General features: G+C 50.3%; 7 protein-coding genes across 7 annotated transcripts; 3 read left to right on the forward strand and 4 right to left on the reverse strand.

The window, feature by feature from the left end:
* Positions 1 to 312: 312 nt before the first annotated feature.
* On the forward strand, positions 313 to 1,506 carry T310_2930 (Rhomboid family protein; the record flags this gene model as incomplete). Its single annotated transcript, XM_013474209.1, has 1 exon — positions 313 to 1,506. One exon carries the CDS (start codon positions 313 to 315, stop codon positions 1,504 to 1,506), a length of 1,194 nt encoding a protein of 397 aa, XP_013329663.1.
* Positions 1,507 to 2,107: 601 nt separating this feature from the next.
* Positions 2,108 to 2,968, reverse strand: T310_2931 (50S ribosomal protein Mrp49; the record flags this gene model as incomplete). Its single annotated transcript, XM_013474210.1, has 2 exons — positions 2,108 to 2,683; positions 2,930 to 2,968. The coding sequence occupies 2 exons, from the start codon at positions 2,966 to 2,968 to the stop codon at positions 2,108 to 2,110; spliced, it is 615 nt and encodes a 204-aa protein (XP_013329664.1).
* A 1,071-nt stretch (positions 2,969 to 4,039) lies between these two features.
* T310_2932 (Leucine--tRNA ligase) lies at positions 4,040 to 7,632 on the forward strand (the record flags this gene model as incomplete). The annotated part of the gene is made up of 4 exons (XM_013474211.1): positions 4,040 to 4,114; positions 4,188 to 6,688; positions 6,741 to 6,939; positions 7,027 to 7,632. 4 exons carry the CDS (start codon positions 4,040 to 4,042, stop codon positions 7,630 to 7,632), a joined length of 3,381 nt encoding a protein of 1,126 aa, XP_013329665.1.
* Positions 7,633 to 8,061: 429 nt separating this feature from the next.
* T310_2933 (1-aminocyclopropane-1-carboxylate deaminase) lies at positions 8,062 to 10,035 on the reverse strand (the record flags this gene model as incomplete). Its single annotated transcript, XM_013474212.1, has 8 exons — positions 8,062 to 8,086; positions 8,166 to 8,432; positions 8,510 to 8,580; positions 8,667 to 8,846; positions 8,965 to 9,170; positions 9,291 to 9,693; positions 9,784 to 9,825; positions 9,910 to 10,035. 8 exons carry the CDS (start codon positions 10,033 to 10,035, stop codon positions 8,062 to 8,064), a joined length of 1,320 nt encoding a protein of 439 aa, XP_013329666.1.
* Positions 10,036 to 10,700: 665 nt separating this feature from the next.
* T310_2934 (Uncharacterized protein) lies at positions 10,701 to 15,088 on the reverse strand (the record flags this gene model as incomplete). The annotated part of the gene is made up of 9 exons (XM_013474213.1): positions 10,701 to 11,249; positions 11,308 to 11,785; positions 11,863 to 12,005; positions 12,077 to 12,241; positions 12,319 to 12,418; positions 12,468 to 12,507; positions 12,597 to 12,718; positions 13,595 to 14,409; positions 14,477 to 15,088. 9 exons carry the CDS (start codon positions 15,086 to 15,088, stop codon positions 10,701 to 10,703), a joined length of 3,024 nt encoding a protein of 1,007 aa, XP_013329667.1.
* A 608-nt stretch (positions 15,089 to 15,696) lies between these two features.
* T310_2935 (Nuclear distribution protein PAC1) lies at positions 15,697 to 17,224 on the reverse strand (the record flags this gene model as incomplete). Its single annotated transcript, XM_013474214.1, has 3 exons — positions 15,697 to 16,899; positions 16,958 to 17,123; positions 17,187 to 17,224. The coding sequence occupies 3 exons, from the start codon at positions 17,222 to 17,224 to the stop codon at positions 15,697 to 15,699; spliced, it is 1,407 nt and encodes a 468-aa protein (XP_013329668.1).
* An 891-nt stretch (positions 17,225 to 18,115) lies between these two features.
* T310_2936 (Spindle pole body component) lies at positions 18,116 to 21,087 on the forward strand (the record flags this gene model as incomplete). Its single annotated transcript, XM_013474215.1, has 3 exons — positions 18,116 to 18,172; positions 18,237 to 18,405; positions 18,494 to 21,087. 3 exons carry the CDS (start codon positions 18,116 to 18,118, stop codon positions 21,085 to 21,087), a joined length of 2,820 nt encoding a protein of 939 aa, XP_013329669.1.
* Positions 21,088 to 21,690: the final 603 nt, after the last annotated feature.

Below are 21,690 nucleotides of genomic sequence, written 5' to 3' on the forward strand. Positions count from 1 at the left end.
ATTCAGGGAGCTTCGAATGAGGTCTCGACAGCAACCAAGGCATTTTCTTTGTCTTGTTAGGAACCGCATCGCTGGCATATCTGTTTGAACGTGGTGCGGGATGGTCGCCACGGCGTGTTGGGCCTTACCGAGACAGAAATAAGAGCACGGCTACACCAAAAAGGTCCGCAACCTTTTGCCAGCCTTCGGCTTTCCTCTGCTGCCCGTGACCTCCGCTGCGGCAACGCCTGCAGACGGCATCTTGTCGACCACGACGAACTCGCGGCAAATCTTTCTCGACGCCGCATGCCGCACGAGTCTATTTCCGGCAAGATGCCTGTTCGAATCAATCTGCCTCCTGCCACGCGCATCCTCCTGATCAGTCTTCTGGCCCTTTCTTTTCTGTATAACGTCGCAAGATGGCGACAACTTGACCTCTCCACGGGAGGTGCTTCGACGACAACGAGTCCCATCGTGCCCTATCTGACCCTGGTACCTTCGCGATTTTTCTATTATCCTTGGACTCTCCTCACGGCGACTTTTGTCGAGCAGAACATCTTCACCGTCCTCCTCAACGCAGCCACCCTCTTCTACGGCGGGAAATACTTGGAACGGGCATGGGGGTCACGCGAGTTTGGCAAATTCATTCTGGTCGTGTCGCTCATCCCAAATGCCTTGACAGTGCCAATCTACCTTTTGTGGGCTGCTGTGACGGGTAGCCAACTTCGGGGGTACGCCTTTTTGTTTTCCCATGGCAACTGCACTACTTCTTGCGCAATGCCCACTGATGATTCTACGAGTTTAAGTCTGACGCAAATATGCGGCGGTGTTTCGCTCCAAGCATCCTTCCTCGTCGCGTTCAAGCAGCTGGTCCCCGAACACACTGTTACCATTCTCAAGGGTCTCGTGAAGGTGCGCGTGAAGCACTTTCCGGCGCTCTTCCTCCTGCTCAACACGATCAGCGGTGTTGTTTTCGGAACCGACACCGCGGCTATTCTCGCCTGGCTCGGCCTATTGACGAGTTGGTCGTATCTCCGTTTCCACAAACGTCAACCAGATTTCACAGGCACTTCTACCAACGGTCTTGGCATCAAAGGCGATGCCAGTGAGACATTCACGTTTGCAAGCTTCTTCCCTGATGCGATCCAGCCTCCCATTGCCTTTGTTGCGGATAAGATCTATGCGGCGCTCGTGGCGATGAGAATATGTACACCCTTCTCGGCTGAGGATATTGCCTCAAGCAACGAGCACGCTCTGGCCCGTGGTCAAGCAGGTCTTCCAAGCCTTCTGAACAATGGCCGGGGTGGTGGAGGTTATAGAGGGATGGGAAAGCGCGAGGAGGCAGAACGACGACGGGCACTGGCCCTTAAGGCCCTCGACCAAAGGCTGCAAGCTGCGGCCGCCAACAAGACACAACCGTCTGGGTCGAGCCAGGCGACCGGAGGACCATCCCCGGCCACGGCGCCCACGGTGTCGACCGGGCAGAATATGTTAGGAGAAACTAATTACACTCCAGACAATGCCTGAATTGCGCCTCCGTCTCTGGAAATGGCATGATAGCCTCAAACAACATCATGCTTGGATAGATTTATGCTGGGTATATATTTCAAAGGATGCAGCGTACCGCGGTGGAACAAAACAACCTGGTGCGAATATGTTACAATGGCGATGGATGACTTTTTGTTTTGTCTTCTTTCCTCGGAAACTCTCGATATGAAATCTGCCTGTGCAGACCAGTATCTGAGCGAGATGACATGAATAACTGTTGGACTGCATTCGAGGGAGTTGTGAGATACCATTTGACTATGGGTTTGGCTTTTAATTTATCCTTTCTTTCTTTGTCTTACTTTAACTGGGAATAAATATACCATATATGCATGACGCAATGTGCGTTTGATTAATTCATAATTCCATCCTCATGGCCATCTGTAGTTATTAAGAGTGTATGGCAGAGCGTTGATAATTGTTCCCGAGCACTAAAAGAAATAGAATAAGCTAAAGAGCAAAAAAGTATGTATTCTATTGTACAATGAATTTTGTCCGGACAGCTCAAAACATCTGGAAGCATTGGGCAATTCATTATGAAATATTCATCCCAGCCACCTGTGATGTGATGAAATGAAAACTCTCACAACTGCCTTAACCTCTCCACCTCTCCTCTGGCTTCTTGTAGCATCCGCTCTTGGTCCTTCTTTGCCTGTCGAATTGCAGCCACCCGAGCTCGGTCGATTTCAGACTGTTTGCGCATTTCTTCCAGCTTTTCCAATTCTGCCTTCTCCTCTGGCGTCGCCTCCACGTCCTGCGCACCCGTCACAGCCTTTACTCGTCTCCAGATTTCCTTGTAATCAATGTTCTTGGCGTCGATAACGACAGCCTTCTCCGTCGGTGACGGAGCGGGTGCGTACTTGTCATTGATATTGGCCGCATGCTCGGCGGCGGTGCTGCTCAACCGCTCCGAGAAAAAGATGGTGAGGGCGGCGGGACCCTCCTGCTCAGTCGTCTGCTTCACCGTCATCCGGACGCCCGGATTGTGGTACTTTAACCGCGTCAGGCAGTTGCGCCAGAAGTGCCTCGCTCCCTGGTGGCCTCCATAGATCTTCTTCGCGTACGTCAAGTGCATGCGCGTGACGGGTGGGAATTCTTTCGTTGACGAGGTAGGGGAGGGAAGAATGGCCGCGCCGGGACCAAGGCGAACATTGAGAAGCTAAAGAAAAACCAATGAACTTGTTAGCAGTATTTCGAAACAGACGTGGGCCGACTCATCAAATTGTGATATCACAAGAATTCTCGAGGCACGGTTCAAGTGCTAATGCTTCGTCGAAGGTAGCGAAAGGATCCAGGGAATCTCAGGGATATTTCAAAGGAATATTTACCCTCTACCAAAGGAATATCAGTTAGCATACATGACCATTTGCAGGAATTGGCATAGGGCTAAATATATTGGACCTACTGTCTTCAGCTTTCGCATCCGCTTCATTAGGTTCACCATCTTCGCAAGATACGAATTGAGTTCTCCCGTAGGCGTAGACCCACGGAAGAACAATGGAACCAAAAGATAATACACAAAAGAATGGAATTGAAGTAGACGAATAGAAAAATTAAATCAAAACAGCTTGTTTGATCGATGTTCCGAGTGGGCGGGATCTGGAGGTCGCCGTCGTCTTCGCCGATTTTTTGGGATGTTATTCCGGCGACGAGGAGGACCGAGACTGTGGTGATGATGGTCACGTGGTGTAGCCTAGTTCTCACCTTATCTAAATGGCGACACTTCACGACCTTTGAAAGCACACATACCAAATAGAGGACGAGGATTTGGCAAGAATCAACAGTAAATGGACTTCAGAGAACTGACAGGGTGATTGTTCTGGATTGTCAGCCTCTCAATATTCGCAGAACAGGACAATTTCTGTTCTTGGCTTTAAATTCATATTTCCAGCAGAACAGCACTAATCGGCTTCTGCCTCCAAGATCGTTCGGTCTTGTCTCAGGGTTTAGTTATTATCTATTGATTCCATTGAGTTGATTCGTCTTGTCTCAGCTCATACTTTGAATTATTTTCTATCAAAAGATGCTTGCTTCTCCATTGAGCATCCCTCTTCAATGGATGCTTATCCTTTATCAAAGAAAGCTTGTTGGACATTAGATTTATTCTTCTCCTGCGACTATTGGAAGGATCAGATACCAGTTTTCCCCCAGATTATAGGTATACATACGCAACTACATACCTAGACTTATGTATTCCATGGGGGATGGCAATTACCAATCAGAAACGGGGTGTAAATTACCGGAACGTCGGCCATGCCCCCCCCGAGAAGTACCTTCCCCGCCACTCCATGCACAAAAGATACTTCGGTGGTGCTAACCGGCAAGGCACAGGTTCTTGCGCTAGTGTTCCATCCGCGTTTTAACCCATCTAGTGATTTTCTGGTAATTTAAAACGATCGACCGACTCACAACTCATCCGCACTGCAACCCCACCAGGCAGTTATTCTCACCAACGTTTCGAAGCTCAGGGTAAAGTTCTTCTGCGAAGAAAGCAGAAACTAATCTCCTGAGAACCATGGCTGCCGCTGCGGCAGCTGCAGCTGCGCTCGATCCGAGCAACAGCACAAAAAATACTCTCAAACTTGAAAATGTCTCTGCCCCTCTCCCCTCCAATATGAACCCCGCAACCCCGCCACAGAGCTAATGGTGATTTTTTTGAACAGACTGAGAAGAGAGATACCCTCATCGCCATCGAGAAGAAATACCAAGCGCAATGGAGAGAGAACAAGGTGTTCGAAGTCGACGCCCCTTCCCTCTCCGAAGTCCCCGCCGGTACCCTGTCTGCGGCGGAACTCCGTGCTAAATATCCCAAGTTCTTTGGAACTATGGCTTACCCTTACATGAATGGGACTTTGCATGCCGGCCACAGCTTCACCGCAAGTAAAGTCGAGTTCATGACCGGGGTCGCACGGATGCAGGGAAAGAGGGCTCTGTTCCCCCTTGGGTTCCACTGCACGGGAATGCCGATCAAGGCTTGCGCGGACAAACTAGCGGATGAAGTCAGGATGTTTGGGAAGAACTTTGAGAGATATAACGATGAAGAGGCCGAAACGCCCGATGAGCCGCCCGCTCCGACAAACGAAGTCAAGGCCGACCCGACAAAGTTCTCTGGCAAGAAGAGCAAGGCTGCCTCCAAGACCGTGAGGATGAAGTACCAGTTCCAGATCATGCTGGCCATTGGTATACCGTTGGAGGAGATCCACAAGTTTGCTGATGCCAATCACTGGCTTCATCACTTCCCTCCCCTTGCAATCCGTGACCTCAACAGCCTAGGCGCAAGGATTGACTGGCGGAGACAATTCGTTACCACTGACGCTAACCCATACTATGACGCCTTTGTCCGGTGGCAGATGAACCGCTTGCATGAATTGGGAAAGATCCAATATGGCAATCGGTATACCATCTACTCTCCCAAGGACGGCCAGCCTTGCATGGACCACGACCGGACCGAGGGAGAAGGTATCGGTCCGCAAGAATACACTGCCTTGAAGCTCAGGGTGAAGGAATGGTCTCCTGCTGCGGTTGAACTAGTTAAGGGCAAGATCGAGGATGACGCTAATGTCTACTTCATCCCTGCCACGTTGCGTCCAGAGACCATGTACGGTCAGACTTGCTGCTTCGTCGGACCAAAGATTACCTATGGTCTCTTCAAGGTCAAAGAAAAGGAATACTATATTGTGACGAAAAGAGCGGCCTGGAACATGGCATTCCAGGGCATCTTCTTTGACAGTGAACACTTCCCGAAGACGCAGGACGAGCTGCCGTTAGTTGTTGAAGCTCAGGGTTCCACCTTTGTTGGAACTCTGGTCCATGCTCCTCTTTCGGTTCACACTGGTGGTGTTCGAATTCTGCCGATGGAGACTGTGTCGCCAACGAAGGGAACTGGTGTCGTCACTTCGGTGCCGTCAGACAGTCCCGACGACTTCGCCACTGTCACTGATCTCGCGAAAAAGGCGGATTATTACGGCATTAAGAAGGAATGGGCTGAATTGGAGATCCTCCCTATCATCGAGACTCCAACATACGGGAACTTGACCGCACCCACGTTGGTGAAGCAGCTCAAGATCAACTCTCCCAAGGATGCCACCCAGTTGGCTAAAGCCAAGGAATTGGCTTACAGTGAGGGTTTCTACAAGGGTGTCATGCTTGTGGGTGAGTTCAAGGGACAGCCAGTGCAGGCTATCAAGGACAAAGTTCGCCGATCTCTCATTGAGAGCGGTGATGCTTTCCCCTTCGCGGATCCCATGGGCAAGGTCGTCAGCCGAAGCGGAGATGAGTGTGTTGTAGCCTATTTGGGCCAATGGTTCTTGAACTACGGAGAGAATGACGCGAAATGGCAAAACGACACTCTGAATTATGTTGTCAACGAGCTCAACACGTTTACGGCCGAGACCCGGAACGGATTCGAGGGCAACCTGACCTGGCTGAACCGGTGGGCGTGCGCGAGAACATACGGTCTTGGCTCAAAGCTTCCGTGGGATCCAAAGTTCCTGGTTGAAAGTTTGAGTGACAGTACGATCTACATGGCTTACTACACGATCGCGCACCTTCTCCACGCAGATCGGTACGGCGAAACTCCTGGTCCTCTCAACATCAAGCCGGAGAACATGATTGATGAAGTGTGGGATTACGTCTTCACGAGGCGTGAGCTTGACGACGAGCTCATCAAGAAGAGCGGCATCAGCAAGGATGCACTGCTGACGATGCGCCGAGAATTCGAGTATTGGTACCCGCTGGATGTCCGAGTCTCTGGCAAGGACCTCATCCAGAACCATCTCACCTTCTTCCTCTACATCCACATCGCTCTCTTCCCACCGGAATACTGGCCGCGGGCCGTTCGAGCCAACGGCCACTTGCTGCTTAACGGCGAGAAGATGAGCAAGAGCACGGGCAATTTCCTGACCTTGAAGGATGCGGTGGACAAGTATGGCGCTGATGCGACACGAATTGCCTTCGCTGACGCCGGAGACGGGATCGAGGATGCGAACTTCGAGGAGACCGTTGCTAACAGCAGCATCTTGCGCTTGTTCACCCTGAAAGAGTGGATTGAGGAGGTTGTCAAAGATCAGAGCTTGCGCACTGGACCGGCGGACGCTTTTTGGGACAAGCTGTTTGAGAACGAGATGAATGTGTTGGTCCGGGAAACTATCAAGCACTATGAGAAGTATGGGCTAACCCACTAAACTGTACGAGGTTTGTTACTAACGTCATCTCAGCACCGATTTCAAGCTTGCTCTCAAGTCTGGACTTTATGACTTTACGGGCGCTCGTGACGCGTACCGCGAGGCTGCGACTGCTGCTGGTGTCGGATTGCATCGTGACGTTGTCCTCCGATATATCGAGCTTCAAGCTTTGATGATTGCTCCTATCGCGCCTCACTGGGCGGAATATGTTTGGCTCGAGGTCCTCAAGAAGGTATGCCCACCACAAGCTTCTTTCTTTGTGGCTCTTTTTTCTATCGCCGGCCGTTTTTTTTCTGAGTTAATTGCTTACTTGGAACAGCCTGAGTCGATTCACTATGCTGTCTTCCCCACTGTGCCCGAGCCATCACCCGCGCTTTCAGCTGCGTCGGCATATGTCCGCAACACCTCGTCCAGTATCACGTCGGCAGAAGCTGGCTTTGCGAAGAAGCTTTCGAAAGGAAAAACCACCAGCTTTGACCCGCGGAAGCCAAAGAAACTCACGATCTACGCAGCCAAGCAGTTCCCTACTTGGCAGGAGAAGTACATTGACCTGGTTCGCGAGGCCTTTGACGCCGTTAACCTCTCCATTGACGATAAGGAGTTGAACGCCAAGGTGGGCAAGTTGGGCGAGATGAAGAAGGCGATGCCGTTTGTGCAGAACTTGAAGAAGCGGTTGATCCAGGGCAAAGAGGCTCCCGAGACGGTGTTCGCGAGGAAGCTGCCGTTTGATGAATTCGCGGTCCTCAGCGAGATGCTTGGCGGTCTGAAGCGCACGACCGGGTGCAAGGAGATCGAGATCGTCGCCGTCGACGAGGGCGGCAAGACGGGCACGGTTCTGGGCACGAATGAGAAGAGGGAAAACCTTCAGGCTGAGAATGCTGTTCCGGGTCAACCTACTTTCCATTTTGCGAACATTGCGGAGTGAATATGAATATATATCTAGATAAGACATAAAAAAGAAGAAGAAAAAGAGACAAAAATGACATGATTTTTGTTTTCCTTTTATAAGTTTCGTTCATCTATTTGTGTCTTTTTGTAAGAGTATTATTTACCATCATGATCATGATCATATAAATTTCCGGGGCTCCTTTGCTGGAGATATATGTCCACATAAGTATACTCCGGGCGTCTCCCATCTAGCTGATGATCACTACTTGTTATTACCTTAGTCTAGACATTGTGGGATTTCCAGCATTTCGATCTACATAGTTAGTGGTATGAAACTTGTCTATTTGGAATGGTATTATTAGGAGTATCACTCATTTCATCATACCTACCTAGCTACCTATATACATACCCATTTAGTGAGAGCGAGCGCGTTCGAGACATTCATTCATTCATTCATTCATTCCATCTAACCCTTCAATGCCTTGATCATCCTGTTGTTTTGGAAGGTATCTTCATCAGCATCTTTCTCTTTTCGTCCGCGTGTGTACAGACATATGTCGATGTACTCACCTATTAAGCCCTTTGCGAAGAACGTCCTCTTCCTGCGAAAAGACCAGTCTGAACCACCCCCGCTTCGGGCCGTGCTCTTCGCCCGGATGAAGGAAGACTCCGGCGTCGAGCAGTCGCTGCGCGAGGGCGAACTCGGCTTTCGTTGCCTGCTGGTCTGTGGGTTGTCTTGATGACGTTGAAGTTGTCGTCGAGAGCGGCTCTTCTTCTTCCGAGTACGACGACGGAAGATAGGGTGAGAGATCGATGTAGATGAAGAAACCGGCGTTACTGGATTACAATATCAGTCAGTGATGATTTAACCCTTCTTTTTTTCTTTTCGTTTTCGCGTTATTTATCTAACTTACCCTCCCTTGACATATCGGATTCCTTCCCTGTCGAGAATCGACGTCACGAGCCGATACGACGCTGCCAGACGCTGGCGGGCCATTGCATTGAAGGAAGACACAAAATCTTGATCTTCAAGGATTGCGGTCCCGATTGTGAGGGCCGCGCCGGACGCACCGTGGAATCTTCTATAAGACCATCGGCCATGAGGTCAGTACACAATCTTGTCACCTTCTTTTGTACGTTCTTATGTAGAACAATCGAAGGAGCCACAGACAAGAGAGCAGTGCATGCTTGAAGAAGCTTTTTGTTCTGTGAGATCAGGAAGCCGAGATGGAGACCGCCGGATGCAAAGTCCTAAGTGAGAGCAAGGCAATTCAGTCAGTTCCGCCGCATGTAATTGATTATCCCCAAAAAGGGGATGTCAAGGGATAAGCAGGAATTTATTCATTGAATATAAACTCTACGGACTCACCTTGCTGAATCCATACAGCATATGTACCAGATTCGGATCAATCAATCCTGACAAGTCGATTGACAGGATGGAGGTGAACGGCACGGCGTCCGGGGACCCGGAATCGAAGCCGCACATGCCGTACACCTCGTCGCTTATCAGATGGATCTGGTGCTGTTTACAGAAGCGAAGGATCGCTTTCAGTGTCTCTACTGGGTAACATCGTCCTGTATCCAGATAGTCATGGCTCAGCCATCCGTTATCTTAACTGGTAGATATTCTGAAGAAGAGGGAAGGAGGAAAGCAATGAGGTCAAAATTGAAAATCAACAAGGCGTTAGAACTTACCGACAGGATTATTCGGATTCACGAGCAGAACAGCCCGAATTTTCTGGCCCCGTCTCTCGGCCTCCTTCAGCGCGATTTCGTACTTGTCGACCACGGCGCTGGAAAAGGCCTCCTCTGGATCCGTGTCGGCATAGACGATGTTGACACCAGCCTCGAGGCCGTAGTCGAGCTCGAATCGGCCGTACATGGGACGACTGACTAGGATGCCGTCCCCGGGCTCGGCCAGCGTGATGCCCAGCATGCTCCCCAGAGAGGTCGGGTTGTTTGCAATGAGGATGTTTTGGGGATCCACCGGCGTGACAGGATGGAAGTTTCTCTGCAGATGAGCGACCAGCGCGGCCAGCAAGCGTGGTGTCGTTGCAGGCTTGGGGCCGTAGCTGACCGAGTCTTCCGTAAATGTAACCTAGATATGATAGATATCTCAATCCCGCTGCCCAGACTGACAGATGGAAGGAAACAGATGACGAAAAGCAGCAATGGCCTGGATACGGACCTTTTCATTGATATACTTTACGATCTCCTTCCGCATGGGGATCTACTATCTCGATACCACATATCGGTCAGAAATCATGAAACTTACTCGAGGAAGCATCGTCGTCAATTATTCAATGTGACATACGTTCTCTGCGAGCGCAAAAGATATCAACCCATCAGGATTGGTATCCTTATTGTACGACTGCCTCAGTGCGTACCGCCAGGGAATATCCGATATCGCTGCACATCTTGTGCCGCGAGAAGACAGCATTTTGTTTGCAGAGAGAGATAACGAAGTAATATCCACAGGACGAGTTGCTCTCAGGTGAGGTGTATATAAATTTGCATGTACTCCTGAACGTTGAAAGATACAAGGCAATATATTTGTCCTTGATTGCACAATGTGACGATGTAGTAAATTGTTAAATCGCGGGTACCTTGGCGACGACTAGTTCCGCGAAATGTCGCGACATCACGTGGGGTGCTTTCATTTGCCTATCTAGGCAAGGTATTGTCAGTATCTACAGCATTGTCAATCAAATCTCCAATTTGGGGACAGCATCTATGAGTCACGAGATATTATTTGATATGTATTGCTTATAAATCAGTCATTGAGGGTCTGAAGTCAAAATGTTTATGGATGGCGGTGGGAATGTTTGTTATATATATCTACATTAATACGCTGACCAGTTGGGAGACTGACTATCGCAGAGGCTTAACAACGTTAAGTACAGCTCAGTGAAGGTTTCGTCAAATTCGCGAATCTCAGCCATATCAGAAGATGTTCCCGAATTTGCAGTATGCCAACGTGGAAAGAGAAAAGCATGTCATGATGATGGTCGTTTGGACAAGGACGACGATCTAACTCAATTCTTTACGCTTGCCTTCATGTTAGAATCCTACGAAGATCAACACTACAACGCTGTTTTCTCCTGTCTACACATGCTCAAATTCAGTAACTTGTTCTTTCCCCGTCACTCTCAGATCAGCCTCCCGCTCATGCTGGTGACGTTGCACCGTCCGACCACCCTTGCTGGTGAAAACGCCACCAGTCAATCCGCCTTTGTCAAACAGATGATCAATATCTTCCAGCTCTAGCTGGCTGGTTTCCGGGAAGAAACAGTAGACGATCGGAATCCACAGGAAGCAGAAGACGGCAAAAATAATAAAGGTCCGCCATTGGATGTTTGAAATCGCGATCGGGGTGATTTGCACGACCGTAAACACGCACATCCAGTTGATAAAGGAAGCCAGTGCTTGGCCTTTGGACCGGATGCGAGTTGTCGTCACTTCACTGGGAAAGAACCATGGCACTGGAAGGAAACCAATGCCGAGAAAGATCTGGAAGAGAAAGACCATGGCAGTCGCGCCGTAGGCACTTGATTTGGTGTTTCTGGACAGGAGAATTGCTGCGAGGCTGAAGCAAAGACAGAGGCCGGATGCTGAAACCATCAAGAGGGTACGGCGTCCGAACCTATCCATCGCCTACAGAATACATACAGTTAAAGAATTTCTTCTGAAGACGCGGAAGAGTGAAACTTACCCATAACGGAATAATGGAGCCCACCAGATAGGTCAACGACGTGCATCCGCCGAGAATCAAGCTGAGAGTTCTTGAGAGCCCCATGGTCTGCTGATACACCACAGGAGCATAGTAATTGATCATATTCGATCCGGTAAACTGCTGCATGATGTTGACCGCCATGCAGAGGACGATTCTGCGTAAGTTTTGGACTTTGCCTCCAGCCAAAAGCTCTTTGTATCGGAAAGGCCCGCCGGCGCTTTCCATCTCAATACCGGTCTCGATCTGTCGTCTCATGTAGACAACATCGGGGTGGTCTGGGGTTGCATCTTTGGATGGATGCAATCGAGCCAAGACCACGCCTGCGGAGTCGTTCTGGTTGTTGAGGATAAGATAGCGAGGTGTCTCTGGAAGCGGCAGCATCTGAAGAACCAAGCAGATGGCGAAGAACGCCTGGAACGCAACTGGGAAGCGCCACTGAATAGGGCCATCAACATAACTGCGAGATGGGAAAAGGTTTACTGATCAGCAATCTAATTTTGCCCTTATGAGGAGAGTTTTTTCCATACTACACACCTGAACCCAAAGTCAAGCCAGTAAGCTATGCATAGGCCCACGATAGTCACCGTTCCCTGTAAGCTCAACAACATTCCCCGCTTGGATGGGTCACAGAGCTCGCTCTGATAGGCGGGAATATTCGAACTGTTGAAACCATTTCCCTGGAAACAATTCTCAGTTTAGTCTTTCCCTTACGAGTGATACTTCTGCTGTCAGAAGAGGTGCTGCTTACGATTCCAGTCACTATCCGGCCAACCAGCAACTGGGCCAAGGTGGTAGAAGAGGCAAGAATAGCTGTTCCGAGTATCATCGTCGAGCCTCCCAGAATAATCATTAACTTCCGACCAGCTCGATCTCCGACTAGAAGAGATCCAAGCGATCCAGCCGCGCAACCAATCTAGGGGAGAGATAAGCATTTTTCGTTCGTGACCCATGAAATGTACGTGAAACAGAACGGGTGATTCTTTAACGTACATCATAGATGGAAGTAATGATACCCTGCAGATTAGCATCCGGATGATTGAAGTCTTTTCCGAACTGATTGTTGGCGCCGATGATACCACTCATCAAACCTCTGTTATCGTCAGCTGCGCGTATCTTTGATGATGGCGAAAGGGACATACTGATCGTAGCCAAGGAGCAAAAATCCCTGACAGCTCGCAGCTGATCATCCAGTTAGCAGATTCTTAAAGGATCCACAAGAAGAAAAAAACAAAAGAATGAAATAGATCCTCAGTAGCAGTTCGACTTACCTGTGATTGCCCAAGAGAGCCATTGTCCTTTCAATCGAGAGGAGCCTGTTAGCAAAAACATGGCCGACCAGGAGAACGAACAGAAAGCCAAAAAGGATCCAAACTTCAACCCAGTCGAAGATCTGATCTAAGGTAGAGAAATATATATATATGTTGAAAAATATGCGTAATGAGGCCTACAACTTCTAGGGTAAAGTACCCCTAGAAGAGTCCCTTCGGGGTAACATTTTGGCGAGAGGGCCTATGTTGCTACCCTACATCAGGGCCTTAGGGACTGCGCAACGCATCTGGAGACCGTCTTCGGGGTAAATGACCCCGGACTCCATCAATTTCAAAGTAGGTCAATTGGAACGGCATACTCCGTAAGCTCCACAGCTAATACCTTGACAAGTTGGGTGGGGATGAGGGGAGCGGCGATGGCCAATCGTCCACGCCGCCAGATTCAAGCGGAGAGGTGAAATACGGGGAATTCGCCCTCTCATCCACGGGGTTGTGTGGAGAAAGCACGCCGCCCCGCCGATCTCAACCTCAAAAAAGTTAAAACGGCTCCTGGTGAGCAAGCCCTGGGGAAGAAGCGGATGACGTTAACTGTCTCTAATAGTGCTGCTCGTCGTGTTGTTGAACCGAGCGCCATGGCGCGGAGAGCACGGGGTACGTAATTTCCGAATTGCAGAGAACTGTTCTAGAGGGAACTGTTTCCTATCACCGGATCGTCAGACTTGAGAAATCAAAAAAAAAATTCAATTGTCAATCAATATTGGTTAAACTGGTTAAGTTTGCAAAATCACCGCAGACCACAAGAAGGATACCGGGGAAGTTTCCAAGATTGGCCTAATATTATACGCACTACTACAAAGTACTATACTTGGATTGACCTTGTTTTTAAAATTTCAAATATAACTTCATGAACGACTACTACTCATGCCACAGTCTCAAGAAATTCAACGAGCCTTTTTTTAAGACCAAACCGTTGAAGTCTCTCAGTCGAACAAGCATACTGTTCTGTAGGAAACCAGTTTCCAACACTTTCCTCTCCCTTGAGCACCATCTCTGCAACTGCTTTGCCAGTGAGCCAGCAATAGGCCATGCCATGTCCACAGAATCCTGCTGCAACCCACTCGCCACCGCTGCTCGATACCCCAGGATCTCTCCCGCTTACGCTGTAAGGAACCTTTCCGACGATTGGAGAGCTATCGATGGTGAACCCCATCACGCCTGTCCACTTGTTCAGAACAGCAGCGCCCTTTCCATTCCGGAATCTTTCTTCCATGACCCTTTCCAGTATTTTTAAAGCCTCGTCGCTCTGCTGGTCGTCTCTCACGTTCCCAACGTCCGCATCGTCTACACTGACCTTCCCAGATAACAGCGCTGTCAGTAACCCGCCTCCCAGGTATAGCTCACCAGATGCGGTCGGAGACTGTGTCATGTAGTCATAACCAGGAGCGTAATGCAAGAGCCACGAATGCCGACCTCCGACACGTGGAAATGCTGGCGGTGGAGCCTGCAAGGTCATCTGCCCACGGACAGGAAACAATTTTCCTCTGAGACCCGGAAGTAGATGCCCTGCGTGGCCATTGGTGCAGTGTATGACGTGACGTGCGTTAATCTCCCCTCGAGTCGTCTTGATCTTGAAGGGGTATTCAGGCACCGCCGTTGTGGCTATCGATTCGACCGGGGTATTCGTCTCGAGTGTGAAATTTGGGTATCTTTGATTCTTGAACAAGAAGGACGTTACGGCACCAACCAGTCTGTAGGGCCAGAGTGCGCCAGCGGGACCTGTCATGCATCCCACCGCGTTGATCGCTCCAAAACGCTGATCTATGCAGTCAGCAGAGGGTTTTCCAGGTGCCAATCAATTGAGGAATCTATTTATCACGTACCTCATCTAGGTTGTCACCGTCGAATGAAAGCCAGCGATCCTTCTCTTCTGGAAAGTCTTCTAACCAACTTGCTAGCCTGGCCTTCATCTGCTCATAAACTTTGCGGTCGAAGTAGATATCAACACCTTCGACTCGCCGAAGCATACTGGATGCAACCACATCGGGACCCAGTTTGTTTGCTATATCAAACATAGCATCGAGCTGCGAGAGACGGAACCGTACAATCTTCATGGCGCCTTCTTTTCCGTACATGGCTTTCAACTCCGCGTAGTCGACGTATGGAACTTCTTTGCAATGACCTCCATTTCTGCCAGTGGCCCCTGATGCCAAGCTTCGCGCTTCGAGCACCGTCACGCTCAGATCGGGCTGTTCTTGGAGGAGATGATATGCAGTGCTTATCCCCGTCATTCCAGAGCCTATGATGGCAACCTCAGCCTTAGATGGGAGGCTCGCCGACCGGTAATTAGCCAATTCATGAGGTACGCTCTGCCATGATGAAACTGTCGGATTGGGGGGAGGAAGTCCTGGATCCCTTGTTGCTTTCTCGGCGAGAGCATCACACAGGCGAGAAATGGCCTCTGGCTCAGATATCCGGTGATCTGATTCGTCCATCGTACCAGTGGCAGCTAGATTATGCGGGGATTCAGGTTCCCCAGGACACCAGAATTACGGAGACAAGATAATAAAAGGTGAGTGATACAGTGTGTTATGATGCACATCATACACGGCGGTCCAATTGTAATGTCTCCACTTTGTCGGGTGATTGATAAGATCCGAAGTTTGGATGACCGATGCCTACCCCGCTTCACTTGGAGGATAAAAGAGCCGTGACGTATTGAAAGAGAATTCTCTCATTCGTCTCTGAAAGAAACAAATATAACAAGAAAAAAAAGATCTGTATATGTGCCTTGACCCTCTTCCTTTTTGTAGAAACGACAAAGTTGCCTAGGACGATTCCGCACCAGCAGTGGAGGTATCTGAAACAAAGGAAACGAGGCAAATAAATCAATCCAACTCGAAAATCCTTAGTTAACGTTATTATAAACTTTTAAGTATGTACCAGAAGGTTATTGAAGGCGGCCGCGAACACGGATCCCAACGTATGTACTGCCACAGTAATATCAATCACGAACGTAGGGCTTGGGAAAATCAAAGCTGCCCCTGAGGAGTCAATCTTGCCTCTTTGAACCCCAATAGAAGTGGCCCATGGATGATTCAAACTATGACGCGAAGATCCGTACGTTCAGATCGACGCTTCCGGTCGCGATCACACATCTAATGCCCTTGCCGCCGCCGCCCGAGTCCTCTTTCTTGCCGTTCGTCGTTACTGAGGTAGGCGTGGAGAGTCCATTGGCACCTGATTCCCCATTTGCCGAAGCGCCATCAGTGACGAGATTTGGAGCCCAACGAATGCAACTGATGAAATGACCGTGGGCATCCGCAACTATCCGGACACACTTGCATTCCTGCGAAAGGTCCCAGCAGCGAAGTGTCTTGTCGTCGGAGACGGAGAGGAGGTATTTCCCACCTGGGTGGAAGACGATGGCGCGGACCCAGTTATCATGGCCCACGAGCGTCTTGATTAGAGTTCCTCGAGCGTCCCACAAACGGATGCTCTTGTCTCGAGAGCCAGTAGCAACAAATTCGGCGGAGGAGGAGGCAGGAGGGGGCTTTTTGAGACCGGCGAGGGGTGCCAAATATTGATAACTGGTCGGAGGAGCAAATGCGACGCACTCAACGACATGTTCATGACCCAAGAAAGTGGATTTTGTCTCTCCAGAAGAAATGTCCCACAGGCGAGGCACCTGATCGTTGCCTCCCGAAAGAAGAAATCGCCCATCTGGAGATGCAGCAACATCTCGAACCCAGTCTGAGTGTCCTTGTATGGTCTTCACACAGTAGCCGGTCGTGACATCCCAGATTCTAAGGGTTTTGTCTCGCGATGCGGACACCAACAGGTTGCTGGATGCTGGAGACCCAGCAGCACCAGATGGTATGAATCGAACCGCGGAGACACTATGATCATGGCCATGTAGTGTTCGAATATTCTTGTATTCGTCTGAGGGGTCCCAGAGCTTTATCGTCAAGTCGGAAGAGCAGGAAGCCAGCAGGGTACCCCCACGAGGACCACCGTAATCCACATCCAAAACGGCTCTGGTGTGGCCCTTGATTGTTCGTTCTAGCTCTCCTAATTCCCAATCCCAAATCTTGATCGTGGCATCTTCTGAACCCGACGCAAGAGAGGAGAAGACAGGGTGGAAAGCGACACAGGTAACGGGTTGGCGATGAGATTGGAGGGTATGTCGAGCAGGAGCACGGGGCAACCATGAAACAGGATCTTGGTTTCGGCGAGAGAGAGAGGTGGTGGTCGCAGAATCCAGCTCAGACTGAAGTGCAGCATTTCTCGACTCTAGGTCCATGATCTGGCGAATATCAGTCTGTCGATGTCTCCCATCATTGCAGCGGAGAGAGATGACCAACCTTCTTCTGTAACCTTACCACGCTAGTCCATTTCTTCTCGAGCAGACCCTCATATTTCTTGAGTGTGGCGTCATCGAGGGTGAGCGATTCCCCAAGTTCTTCGCGCAAGGCATTGGAGCTCTTGAGCAGGTTGGCAGAAGCGAGATAGGCGATGATGGATTTATGGCTATATCCAACCAGTCAGTATACAACCGCAACATATTTCGGAGCAAGTACACAAGTCACATACAGCTCCTCCGCCTGGCGCGCTGTAAGTAGCTGGCTCATGATCACGGCTGTGTTGAGCGCAATGACTCCGGGCAGTCAGATCCAGAGTCCTCCGATCCAACGGAGGCTCTACGATGGCTTGATGCGGTGGGTGATAAGATACGACTCTTGTGCTTCTTAGTCTCTAGGGACTCCTCTGGCGTCGAGTCTTCCAGTTCGCTTGTCTTGGAGAAAATCCACCCTTATCTCTGCAAGATGCACCCATCTTTTGAAAGCCCCTTATCACAAAGGCCACTGGTAGTGAAGGACCTCTTTGTTTCCCCCTTCACGTTCCCCAGGTGCAACAAAACCCCAGGCAGCTCGTGAGGGTTGTGGCCCTGCAAGACTGAGTGGTCGCAAACAGCGGGCATCTCGTGGAGTTGTTTTGGGCAACAGGCGGGGAGTTTTGGGCATGGACTGTCCCGCGGGCGCTGGCCGCCAAGCCCGGCTTCCCCTGGGTGATGAGCCGCCGCCTTTTGTTGACATTCGCTGTACCCCGTACCAAAACCCACACAACAACCCGACCCAGACAGCATCGAAAAGCTTGTCAGGCTGGCTGGCTGTCGTTGAAGGATACAGTCTCTATTGTCGCCTCTCCGGCATTCTCTCTTGTCGCTTTGCATGACTGTATGACGGCTTCTTCCGTCCTGGCGTACCACCGCCCGCAAACAATCGTCTTCTGTTGTCACAGTACATCTGCACTCCGCGCAACATTCTCTGTGCGCATCCAACATAACACCTCTGCTACCTCATTAGATATCAGGTAAATGCTTCATCCTACCAAGCATGGCGGATCTTGGGCTCAGTTACATGTCACCTCAGCTCGTTCATTCCTTAGACCTGGCGTACTAATAATATGACTTCTAGACATAAGCAGGTTGGCAGCACCTCCACAGTCTGGGCCTCGCTACAATGGCGGAAGAGGAAGACTTTTCCTCCTTACCCATAACTGACAGGTTCACACACAAGGTTTGTGCTCGCAATATACTGTGTGCACTGGTGCCGAAAGACCACAACTGATAAACCATGGTAGAATTGGAAAGCGAGAAAAAGTGGCTACGAGGAAGCGGCCAAACAATTCGAGAAGACTCCCGATGAATCAGACCCGGCATTCCGGCCATTTCTACAGGATCCTTCGTTGTGGAAAGGGGCGGTCGCAGACTCCAACGTCGCAGCTCAACAAGAGGGACTTTCTGCTTATTGTGCGTTCTTGAAATATGGGGGTGTTCAAGCTTGCACCAGGTATTATATATCACCCTGAAGGAGCATGCCAATGCAACCACAGACCAGTTGAAATGCTGATGAGAATCCCCAGAACACGAGGGGCTACGATTGGAGCCATTGTGGAAAAAGGCCTCCCTTCTACCCGTCCTGCTGCCAAGGCCAGCGCTCTCGAAGCCCTGCTGCTCTGTATCGAGCTTGAGAAGGCAGAGCCCGTCATTGAAGAACTCCTTCCTGCGCTATCACACAAACAACCAAAGATCATCGCTGCAACCTTGGCTGCATTGACGGCCATATACCATAATTATGGCTGCAAGATCGTCGACCCGAAACCGGTTCTAAAGGCTTTGCCCAAGGTCTTTGGACATGCGGATAAAAACGTCCGTTCGGAAGCACAAAACCTAACAGTCGAGCTCTACAGATGGTTAAAGGAGGCGATCAAGCCTCTTTTCTGGGGCGAATTGAAGCCAGTCCAACAGCAAGATCTCGACAAGCTATTTGAAAATGTGAAGCAGGAGGCGCCTCCCAAGCAGGAGAGGCTAACAAGGGCCCAGCAGGAGGCGATGGCTGCTTCCTCTGCGGCCGCAGGGGATGACGGCGGTGAAGACGATGCTGGAGAGGAGTATGGAGAAGAAGATGGTGGTGAGGTCGATGCCTTCGACCTGGCGGAGCCGGTTGACGTGATGCCAAAAGTTCCGAAGGATCTTCACGAGCAGTTGGCTTCGCCCAAGTGGAAGGACAGGAAAGAGGCTCTAGACGCGCTGTATTCCGCGCTCAATGTCCCCAGGATTAAAGAGTCGCCATTCGATGAGATCGTGAAAGCCCTCGCCAAGTGCATGAAGGACGCGAACATTGCCGTGGTGACTGTTGCCGCAAACTGCGTAGATCTGCTGGGCAAAGGTCTCCGCAAGGGCTTCGGAAAGTATCGGTCGCTGATTATGGCACCGATCATGGAACGTCTGAAGGAAAAGAAGCAATCCGTTGCAGATGCATTGGGTCAGGCCTTGGATTCGATATTTGCTTCCACAAGCCTGTCTGAATGCTTGGAAGACATCTTGGAATTCCTGAAACATAAGAATCCCCAAGTCAAGCAGGAGACATTGAAATTCTTGATTCGATGCCTAAGGACGACGCGAGAGGTGCCCTCGAAGCCAGAAGTCAAATCAATAGCCGAAGCCGGCACTAAACTTCTGACGGAATCCAGCGAGGTCACTCGTTCTGGGGGAGCCGAAATTCTCGGTACTTTGATGAAAATTATGGGAGAGCGTGCTATGAATCCGTATCTCGATGGCCTGGACGACATTCGGAAGGCAAAGATTAAGGAATATTTCGAGACGGCTGAAGTTAAGGCTAAGGATCGACCAAAGCCCATCGCACCCCCACCGAAAGCGGCTCCAGCAGCCAAAAAGGCTGCCCCTGCAGCGAAAAAACCAGCTTCTGGCATGAAGAAACCAGCCCCCAGCGCGGCCGCCCCTCCTCCTCCTCCCGCAGAAGAAGAGCCAGCTGCAGCGCCAGCTGCAGCTCCTCCTCAACCGAAGCCTGCAGCGAAACCAGGTCTATCAAAGCCTGGCGGTATACCCAAGCCTGGTCTTGCTACTCCAGGCAGTGGTCTCAAACTTCAAAGAAAAATTCCTGGACCTGGTGGTGCGGCGCCGTCACAGGGATCTCCGCAACGCCGTGCCGCATCGCCGCCACCTGAATCGCCTCCACCTGCTGCTGCGCCTCCAAAGTTTGGCTTGGGCCGAGGACTTGCAGGACGCCCGATAGGGAAACCGTCTGCGCCTGCTGATCCAGCTCCGGCTCCGGCTCCGGCTCCAGAACCTGCACCGGCACCAGCACCAGCACCAGCACCAGCCTTAACTGGTCTCGCAGCTGTCGAACGTGCAGAGCTTGAAGAGCTTCGTCTCGAGAGAGATCGTCTCACAAAGATAATTGAAGAGCTCAGGTCGGAGAAGACGAAGCTTACGTCTCAGATTACTGAGCTCCAGAACCAGAATGCCCAACTCATCGAAGACCACACAAGGGATGTCTTGAATATCAAGGCGAAAGAGACGCAACTGGTCCGGGCTCGCAGTGATGCTGAGACTGCAGAACAGACTGTTCAGAAGCAGCAGCGCGAGATCGAGCGTTTGAAACGCGAGCTAGCGAGAGCGGTCCGCGCCACTGCGATCAGCCCACCGACCGTGATGCCAGACGGCCTTAATATGGGCATCACCGACACAGGCCCCTTGTCTCCAGATGCGGCTACCTTCGGTAGCAATGGGTCTGTATCTCGCGCAGGGCTTCATATGGGATCACGATTTGAAAGCGCACGTCCCAGGAGTTACGTGTCTAGCCCAAGCGAGGATAAAGAAAACAACGGTTTGGAATCGCCAAGCCATAGCAGCAGGGATGGGAGCTTTGGAAGGAGGAAGCTCAGTCCTCCCGTCAGCTCGAATTATTCAGGGCGAGGAAGCCCCAGTAGGCCTGCTGGCCGTTATGGTTCCGCCAGCAACCAAGACGAGCAGCAACCGATAACCAGGTCGACCGAACCAGCCGAGAATTGGAAGAGAGCAGCAGAAGTGACGAGTCAGCTCAAGGCCAGAATTGAACAGATGAAGGTTTGTACACCATTTAACTCTTGGTACGAATTCGGCGCTGTTTCGCCCTTTTCTGACGTTTAAATGCAATCCAGGCAAGGCAAGGACTCACACGACCTCCGGCCCACCAAACGAACTAATTAATGATATGACGTGACGTGCACGATACCAATACGGCCACGGTGTTGGATTGTTTGATTGATGATTGTCCCCTATATTGCCTAGTCTTCGAAATTTTTTTTGCCCCTCGTCTTATCCTAACTCACCTCAACAACTCACTCATAAAGGGATAGTTTTGTTGGGTGTTTCGGCTGGTCTGGCTGCTGCTTTTGGTTTTGGGAGAGGGGATATTGGGTCAGGTTTTTGTTTTTTTTTTTGTTTTCTGGTCGATAAAATCGAAGGGGTCTTACTAGTCCTATTGTTTGTTGTCTTTTACCTTTTTTAATGTTTGTTGTGCTTTGGTTTCTTGTTGCCATTTTATTTTGTTTTTGCTTCTCTTCCCTCTGCCCCAATAATACCCAAGGTCTTCTTTTTTTTCTCTCTCTTTTCCTATTCGCCGTCGATTTGCGTATATTAACCAATGGATGGATGCATGTAAATGCCATGCAGTCCTACATATCTTTTCTTTTTCTTTTTGCCCTCTCTCTGTCGAATTACTCAATTATATTGAATGGAGAAGTTGTACAG

This window comes from Rasamsonia emersonii, assembly GCF_000968595.1.
Source record: "Rasamsonia emersonii CBS 393.64 chromosome Unknown ctg1118621760042, whole genome shotgun sequence".
NCBI classification, from domain to species: Eukaryota; Fungi; Ascomycota; class Eurotiomycetes; order Eurotiales; family Trichocomaceae; genus Rasamsonia; species Rasamsonia emersonii.